This window comes from Peromyscus eremicus, chromosome 14 (genome assembly GCF_949786415.1).
Source record: "Peromyscus eremicus chromosome 14, PerEre_H2_v1, whole genome shotgun sequence".
NCBI classification, from domain to species: Eukaryota; Metazoa; Chordata; class Mammalia; order Rodentia; family Cricetidae; genus Peromyscus; species Peromyscus eremicus.
Window position 1 is genome coordinate 27,140,872 of NC_081430.1, and position 17,454 is coordinate 27,158,325.

At 44.0% G+C, this 17,454-nt stretch overlaps 1 protein-coding gene across 5 annotated transcripts in view; it reads left to right on the forward strand.

Moving 5' to 3' along the window:
• Nucleotides 1-1,236: 1,236 nt before the first annotated feature.
• The window catches only part of Ttc6 (tetratricopeptide repeat domain 6), a 175,836-nt gene continuing 159,618 nt past the window's right edge, over nt 1,237-17,454 (forward strand). For 3 of the 5 annotated variants that reach the window (XM_059279994.1, XM_059279996.1, XM_059279995.1), the window contains exons 1-2: nt 1,237-1,376; nt 13,650-14,561. In XM_059279994.1, coding sequence (XP_059135977.1) covers nt 13,665-14,561 — 897 coding nt within the window. In that variant the 5' untranslated portion in view covers nt 1,237-1,376; nt 13,650-13,664. Of the gene's footprint in view, nt 1,446-13,649; nt 14,562-17,454 lie in introns of all 5 variants that reach the window. The other 2 variants (XM_059279993.1, XM_059279997.1) reach the window with 2 other exon arrangements.

A 17,454-nucleotide genomic window follows, 5' to 3' on the forward strand; every position in this document is an offset into this window, starting at 1 on the left:
CTCACTCTTCTACATCACTGTTCATTACAGAAAGGAAGGAAGTCAGGACAGGAACTCAAAATGGCCAGAACCTGGAGGCAGGAGCTGATGGAGAGGCTATAGAGGGGTGCTGCTTACTGGCCTGCTCATCACGGCTTGCTCAGCCTACTTTCTTACAGAACCCAGGACCACCAGCCCAGGGGCCACCCTCCCCCACTAATCATTTTCAGTTAAGAAAATGCCCTACAGGCTTGCCTGCAACCTCTCTCCGAGTCATTTTCTCAGTTGACTCTCCTTCCTCTCCAGTGACTCCCGCTGGTGTCAAGTTGACATAAAACTAGCCAGCACAACTACTGTGTGGACTTCTGCGGAGAGCACTTTGACATGTTTATTTGTCATATGTAAACTCAGGGTGTATCTGTAAGTGCCATAGTTTATCCTGATCTGGGATTTGAACCCTATGTGACGGACTCAGACAACATGGGCCACTCTGTATCTAGCTTCGTTGACCAATATTGCAGGTGTGAGAGATTGCTGTGTTGTTCTTCCCAACAACAAGGGTGAGCTTGATTCACTTCCTTGGTATAAGCATTGTGTTTTATGGTTACTATTTTGTGGATTTTGCTTTTGATGAACATTTGGGTTGGTTTCAGTTTTTAGTCATATAGACAAGATGGCTAGGTTTAAAAAAAGCACTAAAATATAAATGTTTACAATTTACACTCTCTATGTTTTTCTTGCTCTTCCTAGCAGGGTTGCTGGATATTAATATGTGTACATTCAACTTTAATAGATAAGGCCAATCATTGCTTCATGGATCACATCAGAAAAACTGAATGTTGCAAATTTAAGACTATTCTGTGAGTTCCGGAAACTCGAATCACATGCCTCAGAGTTCAAGTCTCTTTAGAGCTGGACTCATGGTGGGCAGGCGACACGGCAGCACATTGACAGGTAATATAGACATACTCCTTTAAAAACAAATGGTTGTGTGTCTGAAGCCAACATTACTCCTTTGAAGTTATAAAGAAATGAGGGGTTGCAAAGGTTCGTTAAGCTGGGTGGTTGGCCAATCTGGGAAGAGCAAGTCTGACCTCGCAGCCCTTTGGGATTCATTTCCACCACTGGTTGAACTGAGACCTCTATGGAAGGGTTTAAGCCGCTGGGTCCGGGGCCTGAAGCCGATTTCTAGACTCCACTGTGGCAGGGATTGGGAGTGGAGCATGTGCAGAGCTCAGGTGCTGGAACCACGAGGCAGGGCTTGTTGCTGGGCGACCAGGGAGCCGGTCCTTTCTTCCCCATTGAGTTGGCAGAGTCTGCCTGGGCCGTGTGTCCCAGCGGTCTGTGGGACATCTGGCCCGTTACCATCAGCGGTCTGGACCACCTAAACCATCCAGGTGAGCAGAGGCTGCGGACCCGGGTGCAGGTCATTTCCTTTGGACTCTGGAGAGGCTGTGGTGATTGGGGTGAGCCACTACGCCCTCTCTCTCATCCGCTTTGGTAGATTCCAACTTCACAAAAGTCCGCGTCAACTCTAGGGCTGACATGGAGAGGTGATTAGGGCTGGAGGAGGCTCTGGGCTTCTGTAGCCTCTAAATTAGAGTTAAAGGAAAAGGTTTCGTGGGAAAAGGAGCGTGGGCAGAAGAGGAGCCAACAGTGAAAACGGCCAGTGGAAGTAGGTAGATTGGGCTTTGGGGAACCGAGAAAAAAAGGGGGGGTGTATACGGGAAAGAGGTGAGGAATCAGGACAGCTGTGGGGAGGGTGAAAGCTAACAGGGGAGGCAATTAATGTCATCACTGACCATTTCTGCTGCCTGAGCCAGGGCTGCTAGATTTGGACAAGTCTTAACAACCATTAGGTGAGAACTCCCAACGGAGTCTGTCTATCTAATTGCAGGATAGAGAGCTGTTTCTATTGCAGTTGGGAGTAAACAAAGTGTTCTGAGCTTACTACAAGGATTATTTGCTACTGAAGACCGCAGACACAATGAATCCTTTTGCAGATTTGTGTTGGAGGAATTTAGAAGGAGATAGTTTTTCTTTCTTTCTTTTTTTTTAAACATTCAAATATAAATGTTTACAATCTTCTCTGTCCTAACTTTAAATAGTAGTATGGTTTGTAAAGCAGTAAGCCACACAATGGTGTAGTCTATAGGCTGTAAAATCCACACAGGTCTACAGTTTGAGGAATTTTGACAGAGATTCACACCCTTGAAACAATTGCTACAATCAAGATGACTGAATTGCTGTTTCTGCTCACTCGGTCATCCACACCTGCTCACGTCTCTCCCTCTGAGCAGCCACGGAGATCTGCCGTGGGACAATACAGAACCAGTGTGTGTTCTGCAGTCTGAAGTAGATAGTATACGCACTTTGGTGAGCGGCTCCATTCACTCAGGACGGTGACTTTCCAGGGCCCTTTTCTCCACTACAGTAGCTTACTGTAGTAATGTCAGCCTTGTTTCTTTGTGTTTGTGTTTAAGACAGGGTCTCACCATGTAACCTGGACTAACCTGACTGTGATCCCCGTCTTTGTCTCCTCCCAAGGGCTGGCTTTACAGACATGTTCCATCATGCTTGGCCTTGTAGTAAGTTTTGAAACCAGATACTGTAAATTGTCTAGATTTGTTTTTCCTTTTGAAAATTATTTTGATGATTTTTTAGGGCACTTGAAAATATTTTAGAATTAGCTTGTTATTTCTGTTAAAAACGTCTGCTGGGGATTTTTGCAGACAGTAGACAACAAAGCAACACAGTCTGCTACAATCTCCAGAAAGCATACAGGAGAAAGTTGATAACAGCTTTTAGAATAGGCGGTGAAGAGCCAAACATCTCTAGTTTAATATCAAAGCAAAATAGAAAATGTTGCAGAGCAGAATAGAAAAACATCTGGAGTCCATCCCGGAGGGGTCAGTGTGGTCTCGGGAGTTCTCCCTTCCCAGAGACAGGAAGTGACCAGGTGACCAGAGCCGTGGCATAAGACAGACAGCTTCAGAAATTCTGTACTCCACTCTCAGTAACAGACGTTTTATAGAGAGGGCAGAAAAAGAAGGAGGAGGGCAGACAATTTGGGCTGTAAATGAAAAACTCTCTCGCCAGCATTCTACCTGAGCAAGGAGATGTCATGAAAAAACATAGGAGCAAGCAGTCAAGTGGGGCCACAGTGGGACGCTATTTTAAAATGCTCCCTTGCTGGGCGGTGGTGGTGCACGCCTTTAATCCCAGCACTCGGGAGGCAGAGCCAGGCAGATCTCTGTGAGTTCGAGGCCAGCCTGGTCTACAAAGTGAGTTCCAGGAAAGGAGCAAAGCTACATAGAGAAACCCTGTCTCGAAAAACAACAACAACAACAACAACAACAACAACAACAACAACAAATGCTCCCTGCTGGTCCAGGCTCCTAGGAAACTCTGAGCAAATGCCACTACAACACGCTGAAAACTGACCAGAATACCTCTCAATTATGGGGAAGAAACTTCAAATGAGAACTGTGCAGTATTCAGTGAGGAGGAACTTGGATGGTGCCATCTCTGGGGGATGTAGATACAAGGCTCCTGGTAGTGTACCTGACACCAGTAAGGATTGCCCAGTGGTTAGGGCCTGCACTTGAAACCTGTGAAGAAAGAGGGCCAGCATTTGTGACCCTTATAGCCTTATAAAGGACCGTCTATCACCGAGAACAGCATTCATAACCCAATACCTTGAAGGACGCCCTTGAAACATCTGTGCAAAAGACTGCCCAGGGGTGTGACAGACATCGGGGAGCCATGGAAGGAACAGGAGGGTGAGTGAGGCTGGAGCAGTGAGGAGACTGACCGTTCAGACCGCGTGCCTCCCACCCAGCTCCCTCCACTTCACATTTACACATCGTCTATGTGATAGCCATTGCCAGTTTTACAGGCCAGCTCTGTCCTGTTCTGTTCTCATTACCCTCTCCTTTTTTTTTCTTTATTTTTTCACTAGTCTTTCTCTTCTTTTGTTTTTCCATTGATAAGCTTTCCCCCAGAAGGCAAGCTGGCCTAGTCTGTGGGCTTCGTGTGTCTCAGCCTTCTCAGAGCTGGGACTGTTTTGGGCTATCTGATTGCACTTTCTTGCCTCCCCCTCATTATTTAACCCTTGGTCTGAGTTACCTCATTTCTTTCTCTTTTCCCTGTTGTCTCTACCTTCTATTTACTTTTCCCTCTCTCTACTCAGCAGACTCACTTTTCCTTCACACTTGCACCTTACACTCTTATTGTGCACACTTCTAGTTCTCTTCCTTTACTTCTTCAAATGTTGAGAGCTGAAGAGGGGGTTGATTCTGTTTGACTAACACTATGACTTTCATAATGTGCTTACTCTACTCTTAGGGGAGTACTAGGAATTGGGTCTGATGTCCCGAACACTGGTATAGCACAAAAGGATGGTGCCTCAAACCTTACACCACCATAATCTGTCTTGAACATTGCAACCAGTTTCACTAAAATAATTATAATTAAAAAAATATCATCCAATGGTCAACTCCAGGTGCAAGTCTCAACAGGAAAACACAAGCAATGTGAAAAAACAAGGTAACACAACTGCTCCAGAAATGACCAGTCCCACTCATGGCCTCCCAATGAAAGAGAGTTAGATGAAATCCCAGACAAGGAATTCAAAAGAATCATTATGAATTATGTTCAAAGAACTCAAAAAGGACACAAATTCCTGAATAAATCCCAAGATAACAACAACAACAAAAAAAGATGAATGAAATATGGAAATCAATATTGGATATGAAAGTAGAATTCAATAAAGAGAAATAGTAAAATAAAGAAACTGGAAATGAAAAAGTTGAAGAAGGTAAATAAAAAGTTCTGTGAAAAGATTCACCAATAGGATGGATCTATGGATAGACAGATTACCAGGACTTGAAAACAACATACAGGAATTGGAACATTTGGTTAACTACAAAGATAAGTTAATAAAAATAAATACATGAACGAAAACTTTGAGATCTACAGGGAACTATGGAAAAACTAAATCCGTGATTCATACTGAGTGATCTCTCCTAGGGGTACTTGAGTACAGGCCTATTCACTCCAGATAGGGCACTAGAGACCAAAGAAATGATTCCACCGCAGTGCAGCTTAGTGAGCCAGCGAGTTTCCTGGGGTAACAGGAAAATGGATGACTCAAAGACAGCTGAATCACTGAAATGCCCATTCTTCATGGGCAGTGACTCATGAAAACTGTATCCTGGAGCTCCCCGTATAACCCACAGGCAGGGGAAGAGTCTTTCTCCATGAAAGCTGCATCCTGGAGCTGCCCACACAACCCACAGGCACTAGGAGAGTCTTTCTCCAACAGGAGTTACTGCTTGTGTGATAGAGGGGAGGAGCCTTGGGCCCTTGTGGCTTCCTCACTTCTGAGACCTTCAAGCTTCTGCTGCTTTCCTTCCCTCCAAGAGGGAATGTTACAATTTGGAAGAAATTGCTACAAAACACACAGACTTAGGGAAGAACAACTTCAGTCTAAAGGCTTAGAAAACATTTTCAATTAAAAAAAAAATCACAGAAGATCATTTCCCAAATCTAGGGGAAGAGATGTCTATCCAGGTAACATTTAGAACACTGAGCAGACAAGACCAGAAAGGAGCCTTCCCACGTCATGTTAATATTAAAATAATAAATATATAGAACAAAGAAAATACACCCAAACCTGCAAGGGAGAAACACCAAGTCATATATAAAGTGTGGGGTGGGGAGGGCTCATTAGAACAAGAGGCGATTTCTCAACAGAAACTTTGATTTTCAAGCCCAGAAACAAAACAGCAGCTAAGCCAGCTTACTATACCCAACAAAACTCTCTGTCATAACTGAAGTAGTAATAAAAAATTTCTAAAGTAAAAGAAGTAAAAGAATTCATAACCCTTAAGCTAGCGCTACAGAAGATATGTGGAGGAATCCTTTGGACTGGAAGAAGAGCCAACACACCCACGAAGCTACAGCGAAGAGCAAACCATGCTCCAGCGTAGGTAAGCAAACGAGAAAAACACAAACACAAGCACTAAGTACCGCAAGTCAACAAAATGACAAGAAACACGGTACACATCCTTTAATAACAACTCCGAGTGTTAGTTATGTCAGTCCTCCATTCAAAAGACACAGAGTAGTGATTAGTTTAAAAGAGAGGATCCACCTATTTTTGCCTCCAGGAAATGTAGCTCACCACCAAAGGCAGATGCAGTCTTAGGTCAAAAGATGGAACATGTGTTTCAAGCAAATGGAATGAGGAAACAAGCGTCACTGTTCTAATATCTGATAACATAGACTTCAAGTGAAAATGCTATATTTCAAGTCCTGAAAGTTAATAACTGTCAACCAAGATACTTAGCAAAGTTATTTTAATGGAGAAATGTACAGGTAAATAAGAGTATTTGGAGACAAACATAAGTTAATGCAATAATAACTTAGTGCAGAAAATTCTTAAAGGAACACCACACACAGAAGAAAAAGAAAGTTTCATCCATAAGAACACAGGTGTCGTAGTTGGGGTTACTATGGCTGTGGTGACACATCATGACCAAAAAAAGCAAGCTGGGGAGGAAAGGGTTTATTTGGATTACATGTTCACATCTTATTCCACCACGGACGGAAGTCAGGACAGGAACTCAAGCAGGGCAGTAACCTGGAGGCAAGAGCTGATGTAGAGGCCATGGAGGAGTGCTGTTTACTGGCTTGCTCATCATGACTTGCTTAGCCTGCTTTCTTATAGAACCCAGGACCACCAGCATAAGGATGACACCGCCCACAATGGGCTGACCCTCCCCCATCAATTAAGAAAGTGCTCTACAGGCTTGCCTACAGCCTGATCTTATGGAGGTATCTTTTCAATTGAGGGTCCCTCCTTTCAGATGACTCTAGCTTGTACCAAGTTAACATAAAACTAGCCAGCACATCAGGAAAGAATGCATTTCTTGAAGTGAAGAGATCAAGAGAGAACTAGGAAAGAATCGGTCATGTTCAATGCCACACATCTGCAAAAATCCTATACCAGCAGGAGAGGGAGAAAGGATCTACCAGTAAACAAAAGGACCAGAGAAATGACCAACAACAGCACCAGAAAGAGTAAAGCCTCACCAATCATAACCTTACACATAATTGGCCTTAACTCACCAACTAAAGACACAGGGTAGCTGACCAAATTGATAAACAAGATCCAACTATCAGTTGTCACCAAGAAACTCACAAAACTAGAAAAGACATCCAGAATATGAGAGTCCAAGTTGGAAACAAACCTAGCCGGCAAAAGGAAGCAGCAAAGGAGCTGGCACAGTGATTCTCGTGTCTAACGGGGTAGACTTCAAATCAAAGCCAGTGAGGAGAGGCATGGAGGCCACTGCATAGTACATCAGGGATGATTCACCAAGAGAATATAACTATTATAAATATATATGCTCTTGAATCTTTGGCACCCCAGCTTCATAAAACACACACTAAAAGACATAAAAGACCCAGTTTTGATGCAATAATACTGAGAGACCTTAAACACTCCACTCTCACATCTCAATAGAACTTCCAAACTAAATGTCAGCCAAGAAACATCAAAGCTAAATTGTACCACAATCAATTGGAATTAACATATATACATAACATTCCACTCCTAACAGGGAAATCACATTCTTTCCAGCAGTGCTCAGAACCTTCTCTAAAACTAGCCATATTATAGGCTACAAATAGTCTAAACAAATACAAAAAATTGTGATAGTTTCCTCATCTCAGCAGACAACTGTGGAATAAAAGTATAAAGTAATAACTAGCAAGACTAACCTCAAAAAAAACACAAATATTTGGAGACAAAACACTACATGAAAATTATGATTGTGTATGATTTTTCCCCCAAAGAAAAAATCATTTTCATTAATTTTTTAGATTAGTATACAAAGTACTGTGTTTCATCATGGCATATTTTAAAGATTACACTTATTTATTTATTAGAGAGGGGGCATATATGTACCAGAGTACACATGCAGAGCTAAGAGAACAACTTGCATGGGTCTGTTCTGTCCTTCTATCATGTGGGTTCTGGGAACTGAATCCAGGTCTTCATATCTTCGTGGCTCCTTAACCATCTCACTGGCCTTCATGTATGTGTGTGTGTGTGTGTGTGTGTGCGCGCGCGCGCGCGTATGAGTGCAAACATGTGTTCCAGGTTAACTTTTAAGAGTTGAGTCTTTCTCCATCAAGGATCCAAATATTATGGAAAATATGGAAAGATGGGAAAAGTTACTATTCTGTTCTCAGTAGAATTATTCATATGGTAGGATATTTTCTTTTACACCTTCAAGGAAATTCTGATCAAAGCACAAATAGATCTCCTTTTTTTTTTTTAAACCACTGATATTTCAAAAGCAAATCGTAATATTTTTATTTCCTTTGCTGGGGATGGGACTTTGGCCAGCTGAGATGAGCTGTCTGGTCCCTGGGCTTAGGAGTTTCTGTTGGAACTTTAGTAGAAGTTGGCATTGACATGAATTTAGGACATAGAGATAATATTTGGCTCTATACCCACAAGAGAGCCTGAATCCTGTTCCTAATGAATCACTTCTCCCACTGAGGCACCTTGACTGTATGTTAGAGAGGACAAGCCAGGTAAACCATTTTGCTACTGGCCTGGCCTTCGGCCCCACTATGAAGAGTGAGGCCCAGCACGTAGGGTTCCTTCCCTTGGACTTCAGGGCTTCATGAAGCTTGGGCCCAGTTCACCTGGGGAGTGTTCAGTATAGTTTTACTTCACATAGACTGGGAAGCAGAACCCTGAGTGTGGTGTCACACACCTGTAATTCCAGTGCTGGGGAAGCAGGAGGAGGAGGAGGATGGGAAGTTCAAGGCCAGCCTGTACACACAGCAAATTCCAGCTGCTCAGGGCTATGTTGCAAGAGCTTTCCTCAAAGGAAAGAGAACATGGATCTGGAGCAGAATGTGGCTTTCCTGTTCCAATAGAAGTGACACCAACCTTAAGGATGGGAGAAGAGCTTGTACGCGTCAAAGTGTAGAGTTCATGCCGGAAGCACTTTGGCAGCCTCTAGGAGCTGGAGTCTAGCTATTTCTGGCCAGAGTTTCTTCCTCATGCCTTGGTTGGCCTGGTGGTGAAGGAGCAAAAGCTGGACCTTGGCCCATCTACTGCCTGCTGCCTCTAACTTCCAGTACAAGAGACAGGAAAAGGGACACACTCACAAATTTGGAAAGAACGAGAGAGTGAAATTCTTGCTTGGCTTCCAAAGATTTTTTTTTAAAGCACACTCTGTCCCATCTCAAACCATGGAGTAGACTTAGCTTGGATTATGAGCAGACAATCTGACCCTTTCTTGTTTGGGGACAAATGTATTATTTTTTCTTTGAGCATCTCGAAACTAGAACCAGCTTCTCTTTGTAAATTGCCCTCAAGAAAGAAAGAATTTTTAAAAGTAATTCCCTTATTTAGTGGTGTTGAGGGGTGGGTGGGTGGTTGGAGAGACACAGGCAGACAACTCCCAAGAGCTGACCCATAAGCCTTCAGATACCACCCAGCTTGAAGGCCGGATAGAAGCTCCTGTCTATTGAATTTAATCTCTGTTTCCTGTTAGTTTATTTTTTGGGGCATAAAAAACGACTTTTCTATTCAGATTCCAAGGGGATGTACATAGAAATGTTAAACAATGCGCATTTGTTTAAACTTCAGGAACAAACCGAGGGCCCACAGGTTGGGAAGGGCACTGGGAACAGGAACCAAGAAGAGGGAGGGGGGGTTGTAGCCGGCTCACAGCAGGTATCACAGTACTTCCAGTCGGTGCACTTACAGTCACTTGAAGGTGGTGACCCTGTGAACACAATGTCACTTGTGCAAACAACAAGGACAGAAGTACTCCCAGGAGGAGTTTTTAAACGTGGAAACTTCCTCAAAGACGCTAGAACTCACCTCTAAGGTTCATATTTTATGGGTTGGACAACACACGGTTGTTTTATTCCTTCCCTATCTTCCTCTGTTTGTTTTTTGGGACAGGATCTCATTTCTGGCCTGAAATTCAGCAGAGATCTGCCAGCTTCTGCCTCCCAGGAACTGGGATTAAAAGTATGTGCCACAACACCTATTAGTTTTTGCTTTGTAATATGAACCTCTGAGATATATATATACACACACACATATATATATATACATACACACACACACACACACATGGAATCAAACTGCCCCAGGACTAGTTGGTGGAGCTGGGTACAGAAAGGAAGCTTAGCTCTTAGAGGAGAGCTCTGTCATGTTACAAAGGTCTTCAGTTTAGGGTCAGCAGGGTATGTTTCAGAAATGGATACATAGGGCAGTTTTTTCATGTTACCCCAGCTGGGCACTAAATGACTTCTATTAGGAAGACAACAGTTTTGTATATTGATATGAGTCTAATCAAGGAATATGGATAAGTGGTAAGCAAATCAATGCTTTGGATATTTAATTAGTGCATATTTTAAATAGTTCTTGACTTATTTTTGGCACAAATCAAGGCATAATTCTGTCCTAAGTAGTCAGCCAATGGCCCCAGCATGATTTATTGAAGAGTTTTTCCTTCTATCACCTATCAAATTCTGCCTTTATAATATACTTCATATATCTCAAAATTCTTTCTCAGTCTACCTACTATCTGTGGTGTTTCAGTTTCTTTATCTTGCAAGTGTTAATTATCCAGGCACTCCTTCACAGAGGAGCAGGTGAACACATCCTCCATTTCTCTTTTCACAGTGTTTGGTAATCTTATTTATTATTCCAAGTAAATAAAAAGTTTTAAATATCATTGTTAAATTTATGTGTAAAATGAAATCAATATGGTATCTTGAGACTACCAGGTATAATTAGAATATTTGGCTTATCCCCAATGAACATTAGTTGTGTATTCAATCTTTTATGACCTTCAATTAAATAAAATTAAATAAAATTTATTCAAATAGTGTTAGTAAATTTTTACCATGCATTTAGCCCGATACTTACTCTTTTGGCAATTAGGAAGACTTGCCATTATTTTTTAAATTGGAGCATTTGGTATAAAGGATGCCATTGGTTTCCACATTGTCTGTGCAATTTTAGATTCAAGTCCCTTGGGGGAACATTTACATTTTAAATGGTTCTTTAGTGTCTATGATCTCTAGCTGAATAATCACACCTCCAAAAACCAAGGGCATCCTGAAGTTGCTTCTGCTTCACTATTTAAATGCTCCTCAAAGAACCTTGGCTTTGGATTTTCTTTTAAAAACTGTGGGTGTTTCTTTGGAAACTGGCTTGTTTGTTACAAGGTCTCTAGATCCGCCCAGTAGTTCTCCATCTCCTGGTTGCCCTGTCTCTGTCTCCTGAGTGCTGGGCTGGGCTTGCCCTCCTGCTGACTTTAAAATCACTGCTCTGATCCAGGATTTTCTGTTTTTATTTTCATTGATATAGTTCTGTGCTCAAGGCACTCTTCTTGGCCTCTGGGGAGCCCCGCTCCCTCATATTCTTGGTCCCTTGTTCTCACGCCTTTCACCATTCACAGTACGCCCCTCATTGGTCTTTTTTTCCCCCTGCAGTTCCTCCTGGCTTTCAATAATGATCTCAGCACTTTCAAGATCTCAAAATTCAGCCGGGTGGTGGTGGCACAAGCCTTTAATCCCAGCACTAGGGAGGCAGAGGCAGGCGGATCTCTGTGAGTTCGAGGCCAGCCTGGTCTACAAAGCGAGTTCCAGGAAAGGCTCAAAACTACACAGAGAAACCCTGTCTCGAAAAACAAAAAAACAAAAAAACAAAAAAAAAAAACCAAAAAATAAAAAACAAAAAAACAAAAAAAAACCCCAAAAACAAAACAACAACAACAACAAAAAGATCTCAAAATTCACTTGAGACCATAGGTATCCTATAAGGCCTCGCTGAAGAATGGAAATTGGCATTTAAAAATTATAGTAAATATACAACATGAAGTTTACCTTTTTAACCATTCTCAAATGTACATTTGGGTGAATAACAAATTTTAGCATTTGTTTTTGGCCTAGACTTCAATGAAATGATACAAGGTCCTCACTAATTTTTTTCAGCTAGGATGAAACCCAGGGTCTTGTTAATGTTTAGCAAGTAACTTCCCACTGAGCTTACCTCCTTAAACTGTCCAAGTATCTTTTTTTGATGAACTTTCAATTCCTCCCATTTATCTTTGATATTTAAAATTTATTATATATCTATTTTTATTTTCTAGGCAGGATATTGCTGTGTAGCCCTGACTGGCCCCAAACTCAGTATGTAGCACAGCCTTGGTTTCAAACTTGTCTCTACTTCTACCTCCCCTGAGTGCTGGGATTTCAGCTTGCACCACCACACCCAGATGGCATTTTTTTCTTAATCGTTGACAAGATGCTATCATTTTTATTATATTAAGTCCGTTTACTTTCTGCTCGGTTATCAGTTCCAGGCCTTCCTCAGGCTAAAGCTACCAAGCTTCTTGGTCCCCCTTTTCTCTCTGTATAATATTACCATCTCCAAGTTCTAATTTCATCAAGCCACTTTTCTGCTAAAAATCTCAAGTGGGTTTCCAGCTAAATTCACAGCTAAATACGAACATCTAGCATTCAAGGCTTTGTGAGTTAGCTGCCGTCTCCGCCTTGAGGCTGACCTCCTTCCTTCCCTGTGCCACAGCAGAAGTGAGACACCAAGCAGAGTGGCTGGACAAGGGAGACACCTGGGACCACCTGGAGAAGGAAGAGGCGGCAGCTATGAAGTCCGGAGCAGAGATTTGGCCCTTCTGTTACCGCAGACCTCAAATTTTCTCCCGAGAGAAATTTTTATGTGAAAATGTTCCAATTTAAACTTGTCCGATATAATTTTATATTTTTTGCGAAACTTCCAAATAACTGAAAAACATGTTTGCTGGCCCGGTCCAAGCCATGGGGTGGGGGCTGGGCATACAGTTGGAGACCCCTATTCCCTGCTACCTGCTACCTTAGGTGTTCTGTGCCTACCTTTACGAAGTCTTGCTTGGTTGGAAGTGGGACACAATATTAGAATCTGAAGAAATGTTAAGCTGGTCGGTGGTGGCACACGCCTTTAGTCCCAGCACTCAGGAGGCAGAGGCAGGTGGATCTCTATGAGTTCAAGGCCAGTCTGGTCTACAAACAGAGTTCCAGGACAACCAGAGCTGTAACACAGAGAAACCCTGTCTTTCAAAAACAAACCAAGTGTTAAAACAGGTCCTAAGGGGCTTGGGAATTATCACTGAAAAAAAAATTGCTCATTTAGAGCAGTGGTCCCTAGCCTTCCTAATGCTGCGACCTATTAATACAATTCCTCATGTTGTGGAGACCCCAACCATGAATTTATTTTCGTTGCTACTTCATAGTAATTTTGCTACGGTTATGAATAGTAATGTAAATATCTGTGTTTTCTGGTGATCTTAGGTGACCCCCGTGAAAGGGTCTTTGTTTCGCAAAGGGGACGCGACCCACAGGTTGAGAACAACTGGTTTAGAGTAATTTCATGGTTCCTGTGAAAGGCCATAGATACGGACGTAAAATGAGTTTACGTGCAGGAAGTGGGTGCGGATCCGCAGCCTGCGCAGTGCATTCTATCCCGAGACATTTTGCGGAACTGGACTTTTATGAACCTAAGTTTTATTAAACACATATTAATATATATATATTTTTTTGGGGGGTGGGGGGATATTTTACAGGTCAAGTTCGTCAAGATGTCCACCATCCCGAAGCACTTCGGACTGACAGCCAGAGAAGAATCGTACATGTTTAAAGAGCTGGAGAAGGTTCGCCAGGAGACCAAAAAGGAGTGTTACCAGTTCAAGCAGAAGCTGGCGGCCAGGCTGCCTTGGAGGGCATGTCCTGAGGATGACTTCGAGGACCAGGACGGGGAGGCGCGCCCGTGCAGCGCCGGCAGCTCCGGGGCCCAGAGGCCAGCGTCCTTGGTGGCCAAGCCCCTGTCGCCGACGCCGCCGTCTAAGGGGCAGAGCCCAGAGCGCCCCGCCAAGGCCGACCTGCAGGGGGCGCCGCAGAGCACGCGGCGGCGGGGCCCCGGGAAGCCGGAGCCCTTCCGTCCCCGGGACTTCTACCTGCGGAGCTCGGCGTTCCTGCGGCACCAGTCCCCTAGAGCGCCGCCGGCCATCGCCCGCCAGGCTGGCACCGCCAAGCCGGCGCGCCTGCTGCGGCCGCGCTCGCGCCACAAGAGGCGGCACGTCAGGATCCAGGGGGAGCAGGTGTCCAGGCGCGTCTTCCCCATGAGCCCCGCGCACGAGGCCCCGGGGATCGAGGTGGCCCGCCCCCGGTACCGACAGGCCAGCTCCTTGTCCAGCCTGAGCAGCGAGACCGACGAGAGCGGACGGCTGCGCAGGCTGCGGATCCGCACCCACTTCCTGCGCGAGGGCATGGGCTCGGCTCGGTGGTTCAGGCCCCTGTCGAGAACCGGGCGCGAAATGTCGTCGGGCCAGGCGTCCCTGCAGATGACGCGCGCCTTCCCCACGAACATAGAGGAGATCGTAGCCTCCCTGCAGTCCGAGGCCCAGATGACCTCAGACCAGACCATCAAGGAGCTCATCCAGAGCATCCTGGGCCAGAACTACGACCTCACAAAGGAAGTAGGTGAACTAGAAGTAGTGCTTCTGGGTGTGCGAACTCCAGGTTATACAGGCACGGAACGCACCCATGTGCATACATTCCCGGCACTGGGAGTTGTACTTGGTGGCATAAGCTGTCTAGTTGGGATATTGTCTCCCCTATTGACTCCATTTACGTTCCTTTCAGACATTTATATATTGTAGGAAGCTTCTGCCGTCGTAAGTTTCCATATGGCTTTTCAAACGGCCATAGTGTTAGTTGTTCCTTCCCTTATTGCCTCCTCTACGTTTCTCTTCCATCTGCCTCCCTGTATAATCTTCCTATTCTAGTTTTTCCTTTGTCTCTCCATAATACTATTTTCTATCCCACCCGCAGTTCCTTTCCAGGTACCTAACCTCTGTGCTTATTCAGACGGGTAGCACACACACTGAAGGCATAAAAGCTAATATAAGAGAAAACATACATTTGTTTTGTTGGGCCTGGATTACCTCAGTCAGGGTGATTTTTTTTTTTTTTTTTTTTTTGCTCCATCCGTTTACAGGCAAGTATCTTCTTAACAACTGAATAATATTCCCTTGTGCGAATATACCACGTTTTCATTACCCATTCATCAGCTGATGAACATCTAGGTTGTCTTCCAATTTCTGGCTGTTATGAATAGAGCAGCGATGAATATAGATGATCAAGGGTCTCTGTGGTAGGATATAGAGTCCTTTGGGTGTATATCCTAGAGTGGTATAGCTGGATCTTGAGGTCAATCTATTCCCAGCTTCCTGAAGAATTGTCACGCTGATTTCCACAGTGGCTGTACCAGTTTGCACTCTACCAGCAATGAATAAGTGTTCTCCTTTTCCCTCCCCCTTGCCAGCGTGGGCTGTTCTTTGTTTTTTTTATTGCAACATTTTACTGCAACATTGGCCATTCTGACTAGGGTAAGATGAAATCTCAAGGTGCTTTTAAAAAAATTATTTATTTTTATATTTTGTTTATTTTTGAGATTATTATTTAATTAAAAAATGTCTGCCTTTTCTTCCTCCAACCCCTTCCCCCATATACTTCAAATTCAGGGCCTCTTTTTTCCCCCACTAATTGTTATTGTACACATATATATGTGTTTGTATATAAACATAGTCCTAAATACAATCTGTTGAGTCCATATAATGATTGATACTTGTGTGGATGTTTTCAGGGCTGACCTTTTGGCACTGGACAGCTGATGGGTGTGCTCTTCCCTGGGGAGGGTCACCCCTCCTGCTCCCCGCTTCACTCAGTTGCTTATAGTTCTCTCTGTAGGGTTGAGGCCTCATGGGCTTTTCCCTGTGCGGTGTGGAATGTTCATAGCTCACCTTTGGGCAGTCATAGTGTTGAGACTTCGTGAGCATATCTTCTGATGTTACTAGGAGACACACTCTCACAGAAAATTCCCTGCACTTCTAGCTCTTACAACCTTTCCTTCCCTCTTCTACAGTGTTTCAGGAACCTTAGGTACCGGAGTGTTTTGCAAACGTATGCTTTGAGACTGGGCCTCCACAACTCTGCATTTTGATTGGTTGTGGTTTTCTGTCCTGGTCTCTTTTGCGAAGAGAAGTTTCCCTGATGAGAGGTGAAGACTGCATTTGTCTGTCTAAGGGTATAAGGACAAATGTTTATAGATTATTGTTATGGGTTATGCTGGTTTAGTAAACTAGTGGTTGTACATTCTCCTCCAGTAATCATGACGTCACCAGCATTGAGTCGTTTGCTAGGTTTCCAGTACCAGGCATGGTGTCCTTCTTTTTGTCCTTACAGATCTTAAGTCCAATCATAGAGCTGTTGGTTACAGCCAAGGTATGTCTGCCACTACCTTGATACTATGATAGCTTGGGCTTCTGAAACCTCAACGCTCACCCTCACAGTGACGCACTTCCTCCATCAGGGCTACACCACCTAATCCTTTCCAAGTTGTGCCACGCCCTGATGACTGAGCCCTCAAGAGTATATAATGCCATGCTGGTCTTTGACGAGCTTCCTAGCATCATAGCTGGGTAGGACTGAAGGTTGCCTTTCTCCTTTGGAAGGTCAAATTCCGCCTTTTAGTACAGTGGAAGGTAGTCCTCAGGGAGGGGGCCATCAGGTCAATTCCAGCTCAGGGGCCTCTGGGCCCTGTTTCTGAAGAGCACGGTGTCTTCAGAAATGAGGACTTACCTTCCACCTCTTGGGGGTAACTAAGGGCAACAGCAATAGGTTGTATGTTTTGGGAGTCTCTCAGCCCTGGCCATCAACTCAAAAGAGGGCTCCTCATTTCTGGTATTGGGGTTTTTGGTAGGTGGTCTTTGGTCCTTGGAGGGAGCAGTGTCAGTTCAAATGATAAAAGTTCATTAAAAGTAGATGTGTATATTTATATGCTGAATTACATGCATTATAGTTTTTTTTTTAAAAGGAAATAGTTAATAGCATGCTTCCTCGTGCCTTTTCAGACATCCTTATTGTTACGTTACCCACCTCCCACCCTTTTCAGTATTTACCTCCCCCCTCCCCTTCCCTAAGGAGCCCTTTCTTTTCCCATTTCCTGCTCTGATTGCTTGAATTCTGCTACTCCCCTCTATTGCTCCCCCCCCATATTGATGTGATGGTTTGAATAAGAATGGCCCCCATAGGTTCATATATTTGAATGCTTAGTCACCAGGGAGTGGCTTAGGTGCTGTGGCCCTGTGGAGTGTGTCACTGTGGGGCTGAGCTTTGAGGTTCCACAAGCCCAAGCTATCACAAGGGCTTTCTCTTTCCTGCTGCTTGTGGATCCGGATGTAGAACTCTCAGCTGCTTCTTTTACAAGTGTCGCCGTAGTGGTCCTGCTGTCTCTTCACAGCGGTAGAACAATGACTAAGACAACTGACTGTGGTCCTGGTTTCTGTGGTTACTGCAGGTTATGGACTT